Source organism: Synchiropus splendidus, chromosome 10 (assembly GCF_027744825.2).
Source record: "Synchiropus splendidus isolate RoL2022-P1 chromosome 10, RoL_Sspl_1.0, whole genome shotgun sequence".
NCBI classification, from domain to species: domain Eukaryota; kingdom Metazoa; phylum Chordata; class Actinopteri; order Syngnathiformes; family Callionymidae; genus Synchiropus; species Synchiropus splendidus.
The window spans coordinates 15005428-15022736 of NC_071343.1; the positions used below are offsets into that span (position 1 = coordinate 15005428).

The following is a 17309-nucleotide window of genomic DNA, read 5'->3' on the forward strand; positions in this document are numbered from 1 at the left end:
ATTGGTGGTGCTTGAAATGAAAAATAAAAAAAAACATCATTATGTCTCAAACTCATTTAAAGTGGATCTGAAAGAGGGAAGATCTTATACCATGTTCCTGAGACACATGTTGACTGGCTGTCTACATTTATTTAAACCCCACTATCCCTCTAAGACACACAACTCACCTCCTCCCCAGCTCCTCCAGAGTAATCTTGCGATACCATTGATGTCACTGTACCTGGTTTGAAAACAGTGAAGGGCTTTTGTTATCACTCTGATGTTTAACAGAGCTATTTCAAACTCACCAATGCCATCATGCATGTCTACGGTCACCGCAACTTAAGCATCGAAACATTAAAGTTGAACAATAGACTTTGAGGCAAACGTGTGACTGCATAACAGATGACATTCAGGAAGTGAGGTTAACGTTAACTGGATTTTCTCACGTCGCTTCATGCGCACAGAGATATGTGCTGACGCACATGTTGTAGATGACCACATTTATGGTTTCCTTTCTGTCCAGTCAACAACATTTGAAACAGTGAACCATGATTTCTGCTTCCATCATTAGGTCTTAGATCAGTGATTGTTATTTTAGTTTAAAGCAACAGTAAATCAGATCAAGACATAAATATATTATTTTCATTATTTTCTTGAGCGCTTAACACCTTGACTGGACTGAACGGGCTTAACGGGTTTAACCACTCTGGGGCTCCGCCTTGCGCCTGAGAATTGACTCTCCGCCCAGGTAGGCTCCACCTCTCCCAATAAATCCCCCTGTTAAGCACCATTCGTCTCCTTTTGGAAACTCAGGGAGAACAGGGCCTGCTGGGCAGACTGTTAAAGGGCGCTGCACGTATTCATAGAACTGAAGTTACGTTCAGTGACTATTATTTGTATGTCATACATGCTCCAAACGCTAACAGGCCTCGCTATATTGGTTTAACACCTCGGCTAACCCAGTAGGGATGGGTCCCCTCCCAGCATGGCCCTCACCCGAGTCGAAAAGGCCAACCACTTAAACAGAACGACTCACTTCAAGGTGGCCCTGGAACAGTCTGCAAGACCGAATGGGCCACCGATCCCGATGTCATATCCCAGTAACAAAATGGCTACTTGACTGACCGGAGTCGCAGGTTTCCCTGCACAGGTTTCACTGGAGGAGGGACAAAATTGCCGACCGCTCTTTCTGAAGCACCAGAAGAGTCGATGCAGACACGTCGTAATTCAGGAACCACAGCATTAGGCCTTACAAAACCCCGACCAAAAACGAACCATGTGAAACCCCGTCAAACAAAGCAAGAGTATGTTCAACAGTACATGAATCACCAGACAGAGAATACTTCTTAGATTTTTTATTGCAGCGAACGCCAGTGGATGGAGCTGGTCCCAGGGCTTCACCTAAGGCTGCTTACCCCTTGCCCTTGGGCTGAGACGAGACAGGTTCCAGCAGCTCGACCTGCCCGACGAAGCCGCAAAAAAACACGAGCGGAGAGCCTCCCTTTTTCAGCGCTCTTCTACAGTGAGGTCAACACACGCAGCACAAGAGTCGAACGCCAAAATGTGCTGGGCCCCCAAACAGTTGAAGCAGTGTGTCAATCATGCAAATCTCCTTCCTCCAAAAAAGTGTGGCAAGTAGCGCAAGTCGCTTTCCTCGCACCTCAGAGTGACAAAAGGGGACAAATGGTGGTGAACAGTGGATTTTATTGGGAGAGGTGGAGCCTACCTGGTGGACAGTTTAGACAATCAATTCTCAGGAGGGATGTGGGGCTTCGGAGTGGTTAAACCAAGAGGTCGGAGCACGTAGGAAATAGAACGGTTGATAATGGACGTGCTGTGGATGTGAACCGAGTGATTTTATGAGTGTTGTCTGTGTTGTTTTGGTGAATTTTCTTTTATGTGTCTATGACTGATGAGAATGTATGTTAGTAAGTATAGTTGTGGAGGTTTCTCTTGCTGTTCCGCAGCAGTGAGAAGAAGGTGTGTAACTGTGTGTTTCAGAATGTTAATGGAGAGAATGATTGAGTCAGTCATTTGATGTATGTGTGAAATTTATTTCAATCTACCTTACGGTGTCATCACAGTAAATTAAATTTGGATTTTCTTTTGTTGTACTGCTAAATTATTTGACATTTAGATAGTTGTTTATAACTACCAGAGACTTATTTGAAACTTATTTGGAGTATTATGTAACGGACGTTGATTGACATTTTGTACATCTCCTGGCCTGCTTAGTTCAGAAGTTTTTTTCTTTTCAGTTGCCATCAAAGGATTGTTGATTCTTCGGGTTGGATGCACATCCCACCATCGACTCACAAGATCACTGTCGCTGTGTCCAATTCACCAGCTCTGTGAAATCTTTATTTTTCCTAATTGTCTACTAAGGTTTTAACAAACATTGTATGTGTCTTTTATTGAGGTGCACCGCTGGCTATAAGGAACTGAATGCTTTCTGATCTGGTACAATATCTTTATGGTTTCCTACTGCAAAAGGGTAAGAAGGGTTACGCCAGTTACCCTGCTAACCCTAACCCTAACCCTAACACGAAGAATCAAAGGATGTCGTACACCTCGTCCTAGAATGTGGAGATTTCATGGTAGTGAGAAAACATTTTATTATATATATTAATTATATTGTTTATGACACACAATGTGCTCCAAACGCAGGTAGATTTCAAGGTTTGATGAAAGCATTTACAATGTAGTTTGGTGGACTGAACAGCCAGCTGACACAGTCACCAACAAACAGATTATACATCAGGTCCAGCATAAGAGAAATGAAGGTAAACACCGTCAATAAAATGATAAATGCTCAACCCATAGTCACAGTCCTTTCAGTTATGATGACACTTGTCTTGATGGGGATGGAGATTATTGTGTCACCTGTATTTCTGACCGTGGGTTTACACAGCACAGTGCATCATTATGGCTCTGAGGACTTCAATACCTGAATTTGAACTACGAGGCTGCATCGCATAAAAACCTGATGAAGATCAAGATCAACATTTCTTGTTGTGTCTCTCTGCAACCCTCTGAAGAGCATCACTCTGGTTTGAACTGAGTCCAGTTTTGCTGCTGATGTCCTTCCACTTGAGGGAGCCATTGCTGTCGGCAATCTGAAAAAAAGAAGAATCGAGGGGTGAATCTGATCCCGATACAGACTGATGGTAGAACAGTTTGCTCAGCCCTTCTATTCATCCATGTGAAGAATGCAACACTGACATCAATATCACATGTTGAGGTGAAAACACTTTGGATGACTGTCCAACATCACATGCTTGATAGTATTGGAATCAAACTGCACTCACCATGTTTATGATTTCAACATCTTCTACAGCGGACCAGTCCAGGTGAAGGTTCAGGACGACGCTCTCCACCCAGGCATTATCTGTGTTCCTACTGTCGTCAACATAGCCTTCAAACACCTGCACCCAAACACACGAGTCACCTGGCTGACAACTCTGGTCAGTTTAAACTCCAGCAACAGAAGCTGAAATAAAAACATCTCATCAACCTTTGCTGCTGTCGATAATCTCTGGTTGACTTTCTCATACAGTGGAATCCCCATGCTTCTCTTCAAGCGCTCCGGCAGTTGATCAGGTGACTGGACCGGTCCCTAATAAGGAGATCAGTGTGATGGAATGGCTTCAGAAAAATGGCCAGTATAAAGCTCAACCTACTCCAGGGAGTTCCAAGGTCCTCCGGATGTCATCCTGAATTCCCAGAAACTCCAGAACAGACGGCTCACCATCTCTCCAGCTGGAATTCAAACAGCATCAGAACATCTGACTTATACAGTTACCTTACTACATATCACCTACCGTGTTACGACAACATCAGTGCAAAGATTCGGGCCCAAACAGCTTAAAGCACCTCTTCCTTTAATGCCTGTCCTTCCCCCTGGGTTTCTGGTTCAGAAGAGAAGGTTGGTTCACACATTTACTAGTTCAACTAAAGCTGTTGAACACAAGCAACAACGGTGCATTTTTTGTTACCTGTACTTATCCGGGAGCTCATTTGCAGATCTGTGGATGGGGAGAACCTCATCATCTGAAAACAATAATCCCAGCTGAGATCAGATTCCTCTCACTCAGATCATACCTGTCCACCACGTCTCCACTCTCCTCAGGTGTGAAATCAGTCGGCATGTAAGAGCTGAAGCTGACCTGGAGGATGAATAACAGGGCGAATCATGAATCCAAACTGAGCAGACTCAGCAGAAAAGCAGGTACCTCCCATGGGACCTTCTCCTCAGGCACAGGGAAGCGTCTCATTTTGGAGTTTGGGTAGTGAAGCTGGCGAGCTTTCACATGGACAATGGCTGAGTCTGGTCCATCATGGAAATACCTGGTTGGCGTTGGTGGTGCTTCATTGAAATGAAAAAAAAAAAGAGTCTCATTTTGTAACAAAGTCATCTGAAGTGGATCTGAAGAATATGGATGTCAAACCATGTGGATCTTTGGCTGGAAACCCTGCAGACCTCAGAGTCTCCAGGATGCTCTGCAGTGCAGCTGTAGACTGAACAAACAAAGAATAAAGGAATAAAAACACAAACTGAGATCAGGCTGCTGTTTAAGGCAGGAACAAACTAAAATCTACCTGCTCCAGTCGCTCACTCATCACCGCCACCCTGAGAAGAAAGAGAAACACCTTTTTGACTCACTGTGAGACTGAAGTTAGCTTGTTAAACTGGTCACATGGTTCGATTCATCCTGCACTTTGACTTATATTAGGCGTGTATTTAAGTTACCCCTTTAAGATACTCAACTCCTCCTCAGTCCCTCCCAGTAATCCTGATGCTATAGACGTCAATGTGTTTGTATTTGGTTTAAAAACAGTGGCGGCTGTCGCTATCATTCTAAAGGAATATATTTGCAGTCAAAATAATTGTTTTTGCTCAGGTCACTCTGTAAACACGGTTTAACATTTGCATTTAGATCAATGTATCAGTTGGAAAACAATGTGTTTAGTTTGGTGAGTGATTTGACACTATTAGTGCTCCCCCTGCTGGGCGCAGCTCGCATCTATACTTGCAGTCCAGACCTCAGCGCTGTATCCTCCACGCGCTGCTCAACAGTCTGACGCTGCTGCTGCTGGGAAGACAGCAGGTACCTGTCCCTCATCAGGGCCTCCCAGGTCAGCAGCTCCTCCTCCTCCTTCTTGGGCAGCGTGTCTTCTGAACCAGACATTTGGAGTAAAACAACATTAGAAACTCTTTCATGAAAGATTTGACAATAAACCACGATGTTATGAGCTGATTTACAACCTGGCAAAACACAAAATAGTTATATTATACCATATTATAGTATATATTATTACATTATATTTATATATTATTATATATTATACCAATGAACATGAGAGTCACAAGATTTTACCAAGCATGCGATGGTAGGAAGGTACCGCCCCCATCGGCCTCTGATTGGCTAGAATCGCTCTCCACCGATTGGCTTTAGAAAACGTCGTCTCACATTCGCGGCAGGCTCGACAGCTAAGGTCGGTCTTTTATGCTAAGTTGTTCATCCATCCGTTAAATAAGTCGGTTTGAAGTCAATTAAGGTCACAGTTGGTGGGACGGGGTGGTGGAGAGGCATTCCGTCTAGCCAATTGGAAGCCAGGAGGGCGGGACCTTCCCGAGACACCCTCGCCTCCGCGTGTCTTCAGCTGCAGCTTCAGTCTGGCGGTTTGCGGTCGGAAAAGCTGAGTTTGAACTCTCGGTGAGAGACGACGGAACAGACGAGTGAGTTGGTCATGACCTTTGTCCAGGAGTTTTCTTATGTGCAGGCTTGTACAAATCTAATTTGAGTTCCGGAAACTGAATGCGGTGCACTTCAACGGTGCAGTTGGGGATGAAAAACTTGCTCTGTGCATCTTCCTCCACTGATTTCATGTATACTCACTGTTCGCTCCGACACTCAATGCATAATTGTTCTCAGGTTTCAAAATGCAGAGTGCATGATGTACATAAAAGACTACTTCCACCTTCCCCTCATGCTCAGGCTTTTTGCTGGAGGGCGTCTTCAACTGCAAAACATGGAAAAAATGGACGCCCTCCAGCACTCAAAACCCAGCAGGACGCCCTAAACGTATTAGTAGTGGCTGTACAACTCATAGTTTCATCTCACTGGTTTACATTAAATTGTGTTTCCGCCCGCTAATTTCACGATCCAAGTGTGCATTCTCGACCCTCTCGCAACCGTATTTTGGCCATTGCGGTCGCCATATTTGTTTACCGCCGTAATCTTGCGGTGATGTACATCTTGTCGCAGAGTTGCGGCATCGAAGCGTGCTGCTGTTGATGGGATGTCTGACACTGATGACATGAGGAAACCGCAGATAGGTTCCAAACTTAAAACAATCACTCACAAAACAAACGTATTGCTTTGTTATCAGAGGAATATTTGGTGCTCCCCTCCACGCCCCCCTGCATCCCAGCGGCCATTATTTAACCAAGCGATATATTTGTATTGTTTGAATGAATGAAAGTTGTGGTTGTGAAAGTTTAGAAAACCATCAGAGCTGATACAACTGCATGCTTATCTTGCATAAATATATTGTAACGTTCTGGGTTGATGTTTATGCTGTTCCTTTAAGGGTTCAGTGGTGACGGGTGAGTGGGGGTGGAGCGAGGGGCTGCGCTGAAGGGGAGAGGGAGTTTTGTTTCGAGTTGTTGAAGAGAGTCAGGAGCTGCTGTTGTTTCTGTGAGACCAAGCCGCAGAGTTTGACGGAATTAAAAAGAAGGTTGTCAACTACAGAACGGCTGTTTTTTGTGACTCCCAGCCGACGCTACAATATGAAAAAAGATGTAGACACAAGGCTGGACACACAATTGCTCGTAGTATGGGAAAAAATCAAGTGTTACTGTGGCAACAGTTACTGGGTTCATGTCTGTTAATGTTTGTCCTTTGACTCAAATGCTTATTTATTATTTATCAAGTTATTTTGGAACGAATAGATGTTTACAGCTTGGTTTTTTACAAAGTAAGTTGTTAGTTGTCAGTCGTTTACGTGGAGTGCCGCGAGGGGGTGGGGTTAGGGGCGGGGTTATGATTTGGGGGCGGGGTTTTGGATGCCCTGTTTCAAAATCCTCGCTAAAAGCCTGCTCTTGCTACTGTGTCCCTTTCAAAATAGCCTTTAGGTGCTAAGAAATACAATCTCTGTCGATTCATTCAATATTATGTGTTAGTTGGAACGTTTCTTCTCATATGGACATATATATTAGGATACATGTTGTATGAAGCGTGATTTGTGGTTGAATGAATCCTGCATAAATGAATAAATTACTCAGAATTGGAGAACATCATCGTTTGACGTGACGCTATGTGTTACATTCACCTTTCATCTTGCTTACACTGCAGATAACTCTTCAAATGTAGGGTCCCTTCACAATGTATGCCGAAGCTCCGGTGCAGATCACACCTCATAAATGGGACTTACTGAAGTCTTTGGGTTGGAAGCCTGGCATTCGCAGAATCACGCCCCTGATAAAGAGGTAGATGTGGCTGAGGATGATGAAGGCCGGAGCAGCAGCAGGGCGGCTGTGGTACTCTCTGATCAGCTCGTATCTTTGGAACTTCCATATTCTGTCTGTGTTGTCTTGAACTTCCTGGAACGTGAAGCTGTACAGAGGAATTAGAGGCATGTGTGGTGAAGCGGGGCCAACAGACGAGGAAGACGAGGACCTACTTGAAGATGGCTATGAGCAAATTGAGGAGCAGGATGTTGGCAAAGAGCAAGTAAACACACAACATGATGATGGTCAGCCACTCAGGGAAAGCGGGCGTCTGGTCTTCAGTCAGCACTGGGCACTTTGGTTTCAGAGGATCAGTCCCATTCATGCTACAGGAATTTATATTGAATCCAGCATCTGTTGGGGCCACACACAAGCTCATTTAGTGTGACCTGTATGAAGAGGAGACTCCAGTGTACTTACAGTCAATGTTCGTGGGGAAGTTCCCATATATGATGAGGTACGGCTCAAAAACTGCTCCCCTCAGAATCCAGTCCAGTCGATTGTCGTTGTGGATGAGGACTCCTTGCTTGGCGACACCATAGGCCACCACCCAGATACTCAGCAGGAACATGAAGAAGAACACGTCCATCATCTAGAAAACAGAATTTGATCATGGAAAAACAACACCTAAAAGCACATGTTAACTCCGACTAACCATTTTCTTGAGGATGATGATCTTTGGTCCAAGGGTTTTGCTGATGGTGAAGATGGCCATGAGACGGAGGCAGAAGACCACAAAGTCGATACAGAGGATGATCTTGCCGGCGTAGAAGAGCACTGTGGTCAGACTGGAATAGCCAAGACAACACTTAATGATCAAGGGTAAAGGTCACTTGTGAATCAGGTGGGAGGGAAACGTACCGGAATGCCAGGCCAAGGAAGAAAAGGGCAATGGACAAAACATCTATAATGTTCCAAGCATCATTGATGTACATTTTGACTCTCTTTTGAAACCCAAATCCATCTGGGTCGGAAAAGAGCTAAGATCAAAGAGACAGTTCTTCAAACGGTGCAACACAAAACCCATGTAACTTTTCTCAACTTACCTCCCTGACCTCCTCAAAGAGCAGGGACAGCAGCCAAACATACAACAGAAGCTCTGCAGTTGAGGGTGTGACCTGGAAGTCCATCATCAGCACCACAGAGAACAGGAAGAGGAAGCCAAAGTAAGACACGATGCTCCAGTAGAACTTGACCTGAGGGGAATCGTACAGGCCCACTAGTCTGGACCAGCAACCCAACGAGGATGTGTTTGTGGGCTCTCTGCAGAAACAGCTTCACGTCAATTCACATACTAATAGTTTTATATTTCAGCATAATTCAGTATTTACTCACTGGTCACGTGACTTTCTTGCCTTCACCTCCAGCTTATTCTTTTTTTTCTCCTCGCGGGCTATTTCATCTCGTCTGGAATCACAAAACAATCCATTTATTGTTGTCTGTTGGTTTGGAGAAGTGTGGAACCAGTGGTGTAGTCTAGCGGTGCGTCCTGGAGCGACACCTGTCTCAAAGCAAAGGTTCATGAGCACGTCACACTCACTAACCCATGTATTATCTAGAGAGCGTTCTTTCACTGGTTATGTTATCAACTTATTACAAGGCAGAAACGTACTTTAAAACCAATAAGTAGTACTAACGAATGACACTATGTTGGCACTAATAATGAAAAATAGCTTGTCAGTGGAGATTTCTTGTCCACGAGTTCCCGACACTGTGTGTGCTGAAACTCGGGCATTCCCGGAACCTTCCGTCATCCTTTGTGTGTATTCCGGGCGCTTTCACGCAGTGCTCTGGCTTTCCCGGCGATATGTGCTTGGTGCTGTTGCAGAGTGCAGACAGGACCTCCTCGAAGTTTGCCGGCTTTTTATTTTCAGTGTTGACGCTGGATCCCATGATAGGTTTATGAAAATTGCTCACTTTCCCAGTGGGTGTGCAGCATATCGTGCCTGTGTATCACGTAGACTACACCACCGTACGGAACCCAGGTGCCATCGCACCTGTTATTTTCTGTCATGATCGGCTTTTATTTTGTCCCATGATTCCCGTTTTGTGTCTCACTCCTTCCTTCCTGTTTTGCGGCGCACGCCTGGAGTCAATTATCAATTATCCTCAAATCACCTGAGCATTAGAACACCTGGACTCCAGCAGCGTGTGCCAGATCGCCTTCAATTGTACCACTGGTACCTCGCTTGCTCTCAATCCGTCCTTCATTTTATCCGTCTGTTGATTTATCTTTTGTTCACTCTTTCCAAACCCTGGTGCTCTGAGTTTTGTGTTCTGCCTTTCTTAGTCTATTTGCTCTGCGTGGCTTCCTGGTTTTCTCTTTTCATGTTCATTGTCTTCGTTCGTCTCCATTTTCACCTCGAAAGAATACGTCTCTGTGCTCTCTCCTCCATTCCTCCCTGCTATCATGACCTTAGTGAGGTGTTCAGCAAAGACGAAGCCTTTTGACTGCTGGCGCATCGACCTTATTATTGTTCCATAGAACTAATTCCGGGGGCACATCTTCCCTCTTGCAGGTTGTATAATGTCTCCCGCACTGAAAGAGAAGCCCTTGAAGATTACATAAACGACTCCCTGGCTGCAGGTTTCATTCGGCCCTTTTCCTCGCCTCTTGGGGCAGGGTTTCTCTTTGTATCTAAGAAAGATGGTTCCCTTCCACTGTATGTAGATTCTAGGGGTCTTAATGATATCACTATTAAGAATCGGTATCCTCTGCACTTGATGGACCCCTCCTTCGAACCACTAAATCAGGCCACCATCTTCTCTAAGCTCGATTTAAGAAATGCATACCATCTTGTATGAGTCTGGGAGGGTGAAAGACTGCATTTAAGACTCCTATAGGTCATTTTGAATACCTTACATGAGATGATAATACAATAGTACTGTGTCTATGCCTGCTGTACTATCCTGCTCTGCAGCACGTTTTGCTGCTGTTTCAGTACTGAGAGTAAGAAAAGTGAAGAAAAGTCACTTAAAACATGGAATAAGCAAATGTCACAGATGCTTTTATGCTACAATACAGAGCTGGAAGCCACTGACTGGACTGCAGGATCTCCTCCACTCACTCACCGGTACTTCAGGAAGCCGGTGTATATGAGTGGGAAGAAGATCATGCAGATGAAAACTCTCCACACAGGATTGTCCACAGACAGTTCTCCACACCAGATCTGAGTCAGATGAGCCTGGAATACAATGATTATTATCATTAACCTGACATTGGATACACGTTTAAAGATTTCAATATACTGTGTAGTTCACCTGAACTCCTGTCAGAGCCACAAAGTTTTTATTATCCGCCCTCAGAGCGAGACGCAGGCAAGTTGTTCTGCCCCAAAACGGAGACTCACGCACCAACAGCTTCTTTGCGAGCTGCTCATCACTGTTGTAACACTGAGTGAACAAACCTTTGACGCACACAAACAAACACGTGTTGCGAACATCAAAGCTGACTCCTCTGTTAACACCATTCTCAAGAGTTGTTACCGATGGCATGTTGCTCATAGTGTCTGGCCAGCAGCCTCATGTCCTCCGCCTCGTCAGCATCACTTCCTTCTATTGACATTTTCTTCAAGATCTTACTGGCAGCCAGAGCGGCGCATATGCAGTCTCTGCACTGCACAAACAGATACATTCATCTACTGCTAAGAGCAGTCTGAAACAGTTTCAGTCTGCTACCTGCTCCCAAGCAATCTCAGCCAGCTCCTTGTTGGACTGGACGACGGCCCACAGGAATAGATCTCTGGCCGGATGCCATGGAGCCTGAATGTCCTCCTCCATCAGCAGGCGAATTCCTGACTTATGTCTGGAGAGCTGGAGAGACTATGTTGAGAAATTGTACTCACTTTGGGCCCGCTTTACTAAGTTTGAATTGGCTCAAAGGTTTTTCCACTAAAGGGGTTCCAGAGTATTGTCTGTGTCTCATGACTAGTCAAACAAATGTTGACAAATACATGAAGTAAGAAGAGGCCGAAGACGAACTTACCGATGGCGTTTCATCCACAGACATGCTGAACTGTTTTGTGGGATAGAGAGGCTGACTGAAGATGCCTAAAAAGTGGCACACCTCTTCCGACACGTGGTGCATTTTACAATCATCTTGTGGGATCTTGTCCAACTTGGCCTTGAAGAAGCAACTGGGCATATTTGTGTACAGATAAGACAGCATGTCCTCTTCCTCCAGGAAGTTGCTCAAAATCAGACCGTTCTCCAGCAACAGCTTCACAAACTGGGGTTTGTTCCCCAACAGGGCTGACACCATGGCTGAGTGGAGGTCAGAGGACTGAGGGAGGAAAGACCATGAAGTGAACATTATCATTTGTTCATGTGTTTAGGATCTTAGGATCTGATTTATTTGACTTTCTGTTTATATATGTATGTATAAAGTGACTCTCACCGTCCACTGGTTCTCTTCAGTGAAGATCTCATTCTTAGCGATGTCGACTTGGTTCCACGCGATGGCGAGCTCCAGCTGACGCTTCCAGACTTCAGCTCCCTGAGGCTCATTGTATCTTGATGCTGTGACAAAGCCATGTACCAACACATTAACATCAGCGTGAAGTGAATGCATTGATGGAGCAGACATGCAGCACTGGGTGATTGATGGTTTGCCAGTAAATGGTCCCTTGACTGTAGCATCTTTACCTTTAAACAGAGCTTGCAGAATGGCTGCATCCATTTCGCCTTGATTTTTCTCACTGACTCTCAACACTGTCAGCAGGTGAGACATTCTCATGATGTCCTGGATCTGTCAGGAGAAGCACAACTGATTTGTGGCCACGACATATGAAGGAGGGTTTATACCGGTACATGTGTAACAGCATATCAACCCAGAGGCACAAGACTTGTCAAAAAGTGACCAAAGACAGGAGCATCGTCACATGACAAGTCAACTTACCTTCTTAGTCCACTCGATAATCTGCCGTTCCGAAAAATCTTGCGACTCTTTGGGGAAGAACTTGACCATCAGCTTACGGATGAGGCTCATGGTGACTTTGGACAGGTGCATATGCGCAACATGAGCGATGACATCTGCTATTCTGCCCGAGCCCTCCAGGATCACACAGGGAGTGTCATTCAGCATGGCGTTGTAGATGCTCTGTGAGTGGACAGGTGAGAGTCAGATAAGGCCAGAGAACTGGAGATTTGGAGAGCTGATGACTCACATTTAAAGTATGTGGTTCTCCATGCAAAATCAAACACACCACAGGAATAGTCGAGCTGTTGCCTGAGCATATAGAAAAGAGCAAGATTAGCACCACATGTGAGAAGATACTACAACGTGTGCTTGTTCTTCTATACCTGTGTTGTCAAGAGGTTTCTCTGAGATGCACTTCACCAGACGGGAGCGCAGTTCAATCGTCCCACCATAACTGCCATGAGTTCCATCATCCACCAGCAGGAAGTGGGTGAGGTTGCTGTCCAGGCAGGAGAGGGGACCCTGTTTGGCAACATCCAACGTGTAATGTGCTGGGAAAAGTCCCTGCGTGAAACACAATGAGCAAGACAAATAGTTTAAATTGAACCACCTCCCTCTGTCATTGCACATTCTGAGGATGACTGATCAACCCCTGCAAAGATCATCCGGGCCACCTGACCCATGTCTCACATGGCCTTGTGCCTGTGCTGCCAGCCCCGTCTTCATGTTGATGCTTCAGAATAAAATGGGATTCTGCATGCAGTGTTTTACCAGATCAACTTGCATTAAAAACGAAAGTGTTGCCTGGTGTGACTTTTTTCCCATTCAGTTTCATGGAAGATGGTTGACCAACACCAAATAGTGTCTGCAGTACCTCAGTGTCCACCAAGGTCTCTCTGTTGTGTATGATTCCCCATGTCGCCACACCGATGGTCACCACTTGATCACTTCCCAGAGAAAAGTCCTTCACCGCGCGACCACCATGCCTCATCACCCCAGTGTCAGTGCCATCGGTCATGATCCATGCACCTGCAAACAACCAGAGTAGACAACAAACCAGTGATTCACCAAAGTTTTATGAAGACAAACAAGGTTGCCGGCAACAGAGTCGCAAACATTCACCAAATAAATATAGATAATGAATAAAGAAAATGAAGATTTTCCATTGGTTGAAGCATAACTTAAATCATGAAACACTGTTTCTCCAGTTTGTTCTCCCTCGTGTGTGTGTATTTCCACCTCCGAGCAATTTCTATTTTTTGGGCCAAAAGCGTTTTTGTTCGCCCCCTTTTTAGGCTTGACTTTGATTCGCCTATTTTCAGGTTTTTTTCCCGCCCCTCTGCAGTTATCTCACTCTGGGTTTTGGTGGCGACATCTTTGTTTCCTCTGTTGTTTGTGTTGGATTTTTGTTTGTTTACAAAAGGTTGTACTCCTTACTGTCATTGGTTCTAGTCTTCCACTTTCCAGCCAAGAATCTAGTACGCAGGTCCCCTGAGCCACCACAACAAGTCAAGAGGAGGCAGGCTGCAGCCGCTCAGCAGAACGCACTGCAGTCTGCTCTTGTCCCTGTCGATGGCGCTGCTGTACCAGACGGTGATAGAGGAGGTGAGGATGGTCTGGATGATGGCTGTGTAGAACTCCATCAGCAACTTTGTCGGCAGTCGTAGTTTCCTTAGCTGCCACAAGAAGATCATTCTCTGCTGGGCCTTTCTGATGAGGGACATGATGGTCAGCTTCCATTTGAGGTCCTCGGTGATGGTGGTTCCCAGGAAGCAGAAGGAGTCCACAATGGAAATGGGTGACACAGCGATCATGAGAGGGGATGGAGCAACTGTGAGTCTTCTGAAGTCCACCATGATGGGGGAGGGGGTTAGCTTTCTTCAGTTCCCTCTGAAACCGATACTTCAACTCCTTGTAGCAGTTCCTGTCCCCAGTCTTGCGTGCTGCCTCCTTCTCCTGTCTAATCTGGCTGGGTTTCGGTGAGAACCAAGGTTAGTCATTTGCATAACCCGGGAAAGTGAAGGGAGTAAAATGATCGACAGTTCACTATAAGACATCGCAGAGAGGGAGAGCAGTGCTGCTCTCAGCGTAGGCCACCAAGTTGTCCTTGAACACCACTTGTAGCTTTGCAGGGAACCGGAGCAGACATTTGGCTCGCTTAGCTTCTTCTTCGCATCGCTGAAGGGGAACCACCAGGCAGAGACCTCCGGTGTGTGTGGTCAGGACAGATGTACACTCCAGTCTTAACAACTCAGCAGTGCAAGCTGTCGACCTGCTGGGAAGATCCTCCCCAGCTTTTGAACTGACCTGTGATTTGGGTGACTTTGATGAGCCCTCTGTGGAACATGGTCTTGAGACTCGACCTCTGGGAGAAGTTCTTGGCCCCTCCAGTCACTGAGATCAGGAGTTTGGGTGGAGGAAGATTCCACTGTTCAGTCAAGAGTTGAAACAAAACCTCAGGATCGGTGTCTGCTGACACCCGGACATACTGCGAAGACAGAAACATGTGTAAAGACGAGATGCCAGTCACTGCTGCACTGCTGCTCACCTTGCTGAGCTTTGGACTGGAGCCACCAAATGTGACGTCCCCAAAAGCATCCGTGGGGAACTCTTGCACATGTCTGTCTATGCTCCACGTCTCTCCTGCGTATTTGTCAGCTCTGATGGCTTCCTCCATGTGTAGTTCCTTCAGGTAGCCACACTTACAAACCCCCTCTCTAGTGCAGAAATGACAGCGGATGAGCTCAGAGCACATACTGGACCCTGCCAGTTAAAGACACAGTTGTTACCCAGCTCCTTTGTTGAAGTAAACACACTCCTTTTTGAAGATCTTGTCTCTGATCCACTTGGCCAGGTCGCCGCCCTGGAAGGAGGGTGAGGAAGGAGATTGTTAAAGGACTCAAAAATGAGCTCTGGTGCTTTGTTTTTCTCCGTGTCTGTTGAGTCGGCTCCGTCCTGATCAGCAGGAGATGAACTGCCATAGAGGAGGCAGGTTTCCGGCACTTCATGCAAGTGATGCCACTGTAACGGCAATGGTATTACCTCCGACGATGAGCAGCACATTTCGAAACTATTTAGAAACATGCTCCTGAATGCACCATGATGTTAAGAAACACACTGAGTGGAAAAGCCAGTTAAAACACTTGAACTAAGGTTCGGTTTCACTTCCTCACCACCGCCAATAAAGAAGGGGTCACAAACTACAATAAGTTCAGTCTGAAAACATGAGCTTCCTCCCACCAGTAAGTGGTGATAATAAAATGTGTTTACACAATAGAGCAGTTAGAGTGGTAGTAGTGGAAGCTCCTGCTGAGACTCACCTCTTCACATGAAGGTAAACTGGTGCCCTGATGCTCCGGCTTGCTGGCAGAGTTGCCATCACCCTCAGGAAGCATCGCTAGAAATGAATCATAATTCATTACTGTGGCACATTAAGTTCATATTCATAATTTTGACACGTTATAGAAGTTATGCAGGGTGTTAAGAGCTTCGGAAATGTTATCGTATGTGTTCACCCGACGCAGATTTGATCAAAATTCATTGGACAAACAAGTCAGAGCGTGAATATTACTCTTCTGACAATTCTGTCTCATTTTTTGCTCCTCCTGCGTAAATAAAAGTGCCCTTGTCTCCACAACCGTGCTCCGTTTACAAACTTATTTAACTCCAACACTTGACATAATATACTCTCAGTTAACATAAGTGACATTTTTAAATGATTGCGTCGTCTTTCTCAACAAAATAATTATAAAAAAGGAATACAAACTGAAATGTAAAAATATGCAATTCATTTTTTGGTGATGTTAAACAGATTCCAAACTCACAGATTTCTTCGTGCATGTCTACGGCTGCTGCCACTTGATCGTGGAAGTGTTCACAGTGGTAGACTTTGCATTGATGCAAGCCTGTGAGTCGTACGTGATAGATGAGAAGTTTTTTTTTGTGACGTTCAGGAAGTGGGGTTAATGTTCAACAGCGGAGTTTCTCACGTCTCTTCATGCACACAGAGAGATACAATATGTTTCAACACATAGTTTACCCCACTCGTGGTTTCCTTCATCATTCAGTCCATGTCAAAGTAACAGGCACTGAAAAAAAAGCATTCCATTTTTGTCCTGAATTATTATTATATGCCAAAAGCCAAATGAGGGCACTGTGGGATGGTGTGGAGAGGTGAAACACTGGGAGTGAGCTGTGGAACATGGAGTTTAATATGTTGAGTTTTACAGTTAGGATCCAGCCACTTCTCAGTTTGCTGCTTCAATACCTGAAGTTGAACTACTGGGCTGCAGCACCAGACCTGATAATAGAGATCTAAGTTTCGTCTTGGCATGTAAGAGCTGAAGCTGACCTGGAGGATGAATAACAGGGCGAATCATGAATCCAAACTGAGCAGACTCAGCAGAAAGCAGGTACCTCCCATGGGACCTTCTCCTCAGGCACAGGGAAGCGTCTCATTTTGGAGTTTGGGTAGTGAAGCTGGCGAGCTTTCAGTCAGGTCCATCATGAACACTTTGAGGAGACCAGGTTGGCATTGGTGGTGCTTGAAGTGAAAAATAAAAAAAAACATCATTATGTCTCAAACTCATTTAAAGTGGATCTGAAAGAGGGAAGATCTTATACCATGTTCCTGAGACACATGTTGACTGGCTGTCTACATTTATTTAAACCCCACTATCCCTCTAAGACACACAACTCACCTCCTCCCCAGCTCCTCCAGAGTAATCTTGCGATACCATTGATGTCACTGTACCTGGTTTGAAAACAGTGAAGGGCTTTTGTTATCACTCTGATGTTTAACAGAGCTATTTCAAACTCACCAATTCCATCATGCATGTCTACGGTCACCGCAACTTAAGCATCGAAACATTAAAGTTGAACAATAGAACTCACGTA

General features: G+C 45.3%; 1 protein-coding gene across 1 annotated transcript; it reads right to left on the reverse strand.

The window, feature by feature from the left end:
• Positions 1–1217: 1217 nt before the first annotated feature.
• Positions 1218–16027, reverse strand: LOC128766272 (transient receptor potential cation channel subfamily M member 2-like). Its single transcript, XM_053877793.1, has 33 exons — positions 15734–16027; positions 15203–15276; positions 14962–15130; positions 14721–14901; positions 13288–13442; positions 12797–12977; positions 12661–12722; positions 12393–12593; positions 12140–12242; positions 11892–12013; positions 11481–11777; positions 11174–11308; positions 10982–11111; positions 10757–10902; positions 10568–10680; positions 8831–8902; positions 8542–8758; positions 8357–8475; positions 8151–8283; positions 7916–8087; positions 7669–7849; positions 7420–7601; positions 5026–5158; positions 4582–4612; positions 4431–4500; positions 4215–4348; positions 4084–4148; positions 3978–4007; positions 3804–3890; positions 3663–3741; positions 3497–3598; positions 3291–3407; positions 1218–3098 (listed from the first exon to the last, which is right to left on the reverse strand). The coding sequence occupies exons 1-33, from the start codon at positions 15830–15832 to the stop codon at positions 2982–2984; spliced, it is 4209 nt and encodes a 1402-aa protein (XP_053733768.1). The 5' UTR covers positions 15833–16027; the 3' UTR covers positions 1218–2981.
• Between the last annotated feature and the right edge of the window lie 1282 nt (positions 16028–17309).

Excerpts from the sequence above, each read along its gene's own strand:
- LOC128766272 (XM_053877793.1), bottom strand. The coding sequence starts at position 15,832 with ATGAATTATGATTCATTTCTAGCGATGCTTCCTGAGGGTGATGGCAAC. Across the intron at positions 8,284-8,356 it reads TTCCTTGGCCTGGCATTCCG|TCTGACCACAGTGCTCTTCT; the intron begins GTACGTTTCCCT and ends TGGCTATTCCAG. Across the intron at positions 4,008-4,083 it reads AGTGGAGACGTGGTGGACAG|ATCTGCAAATGAGCTCCCGG; the intron begins GTATGATCTGAG and ends CCCCATCCACAG.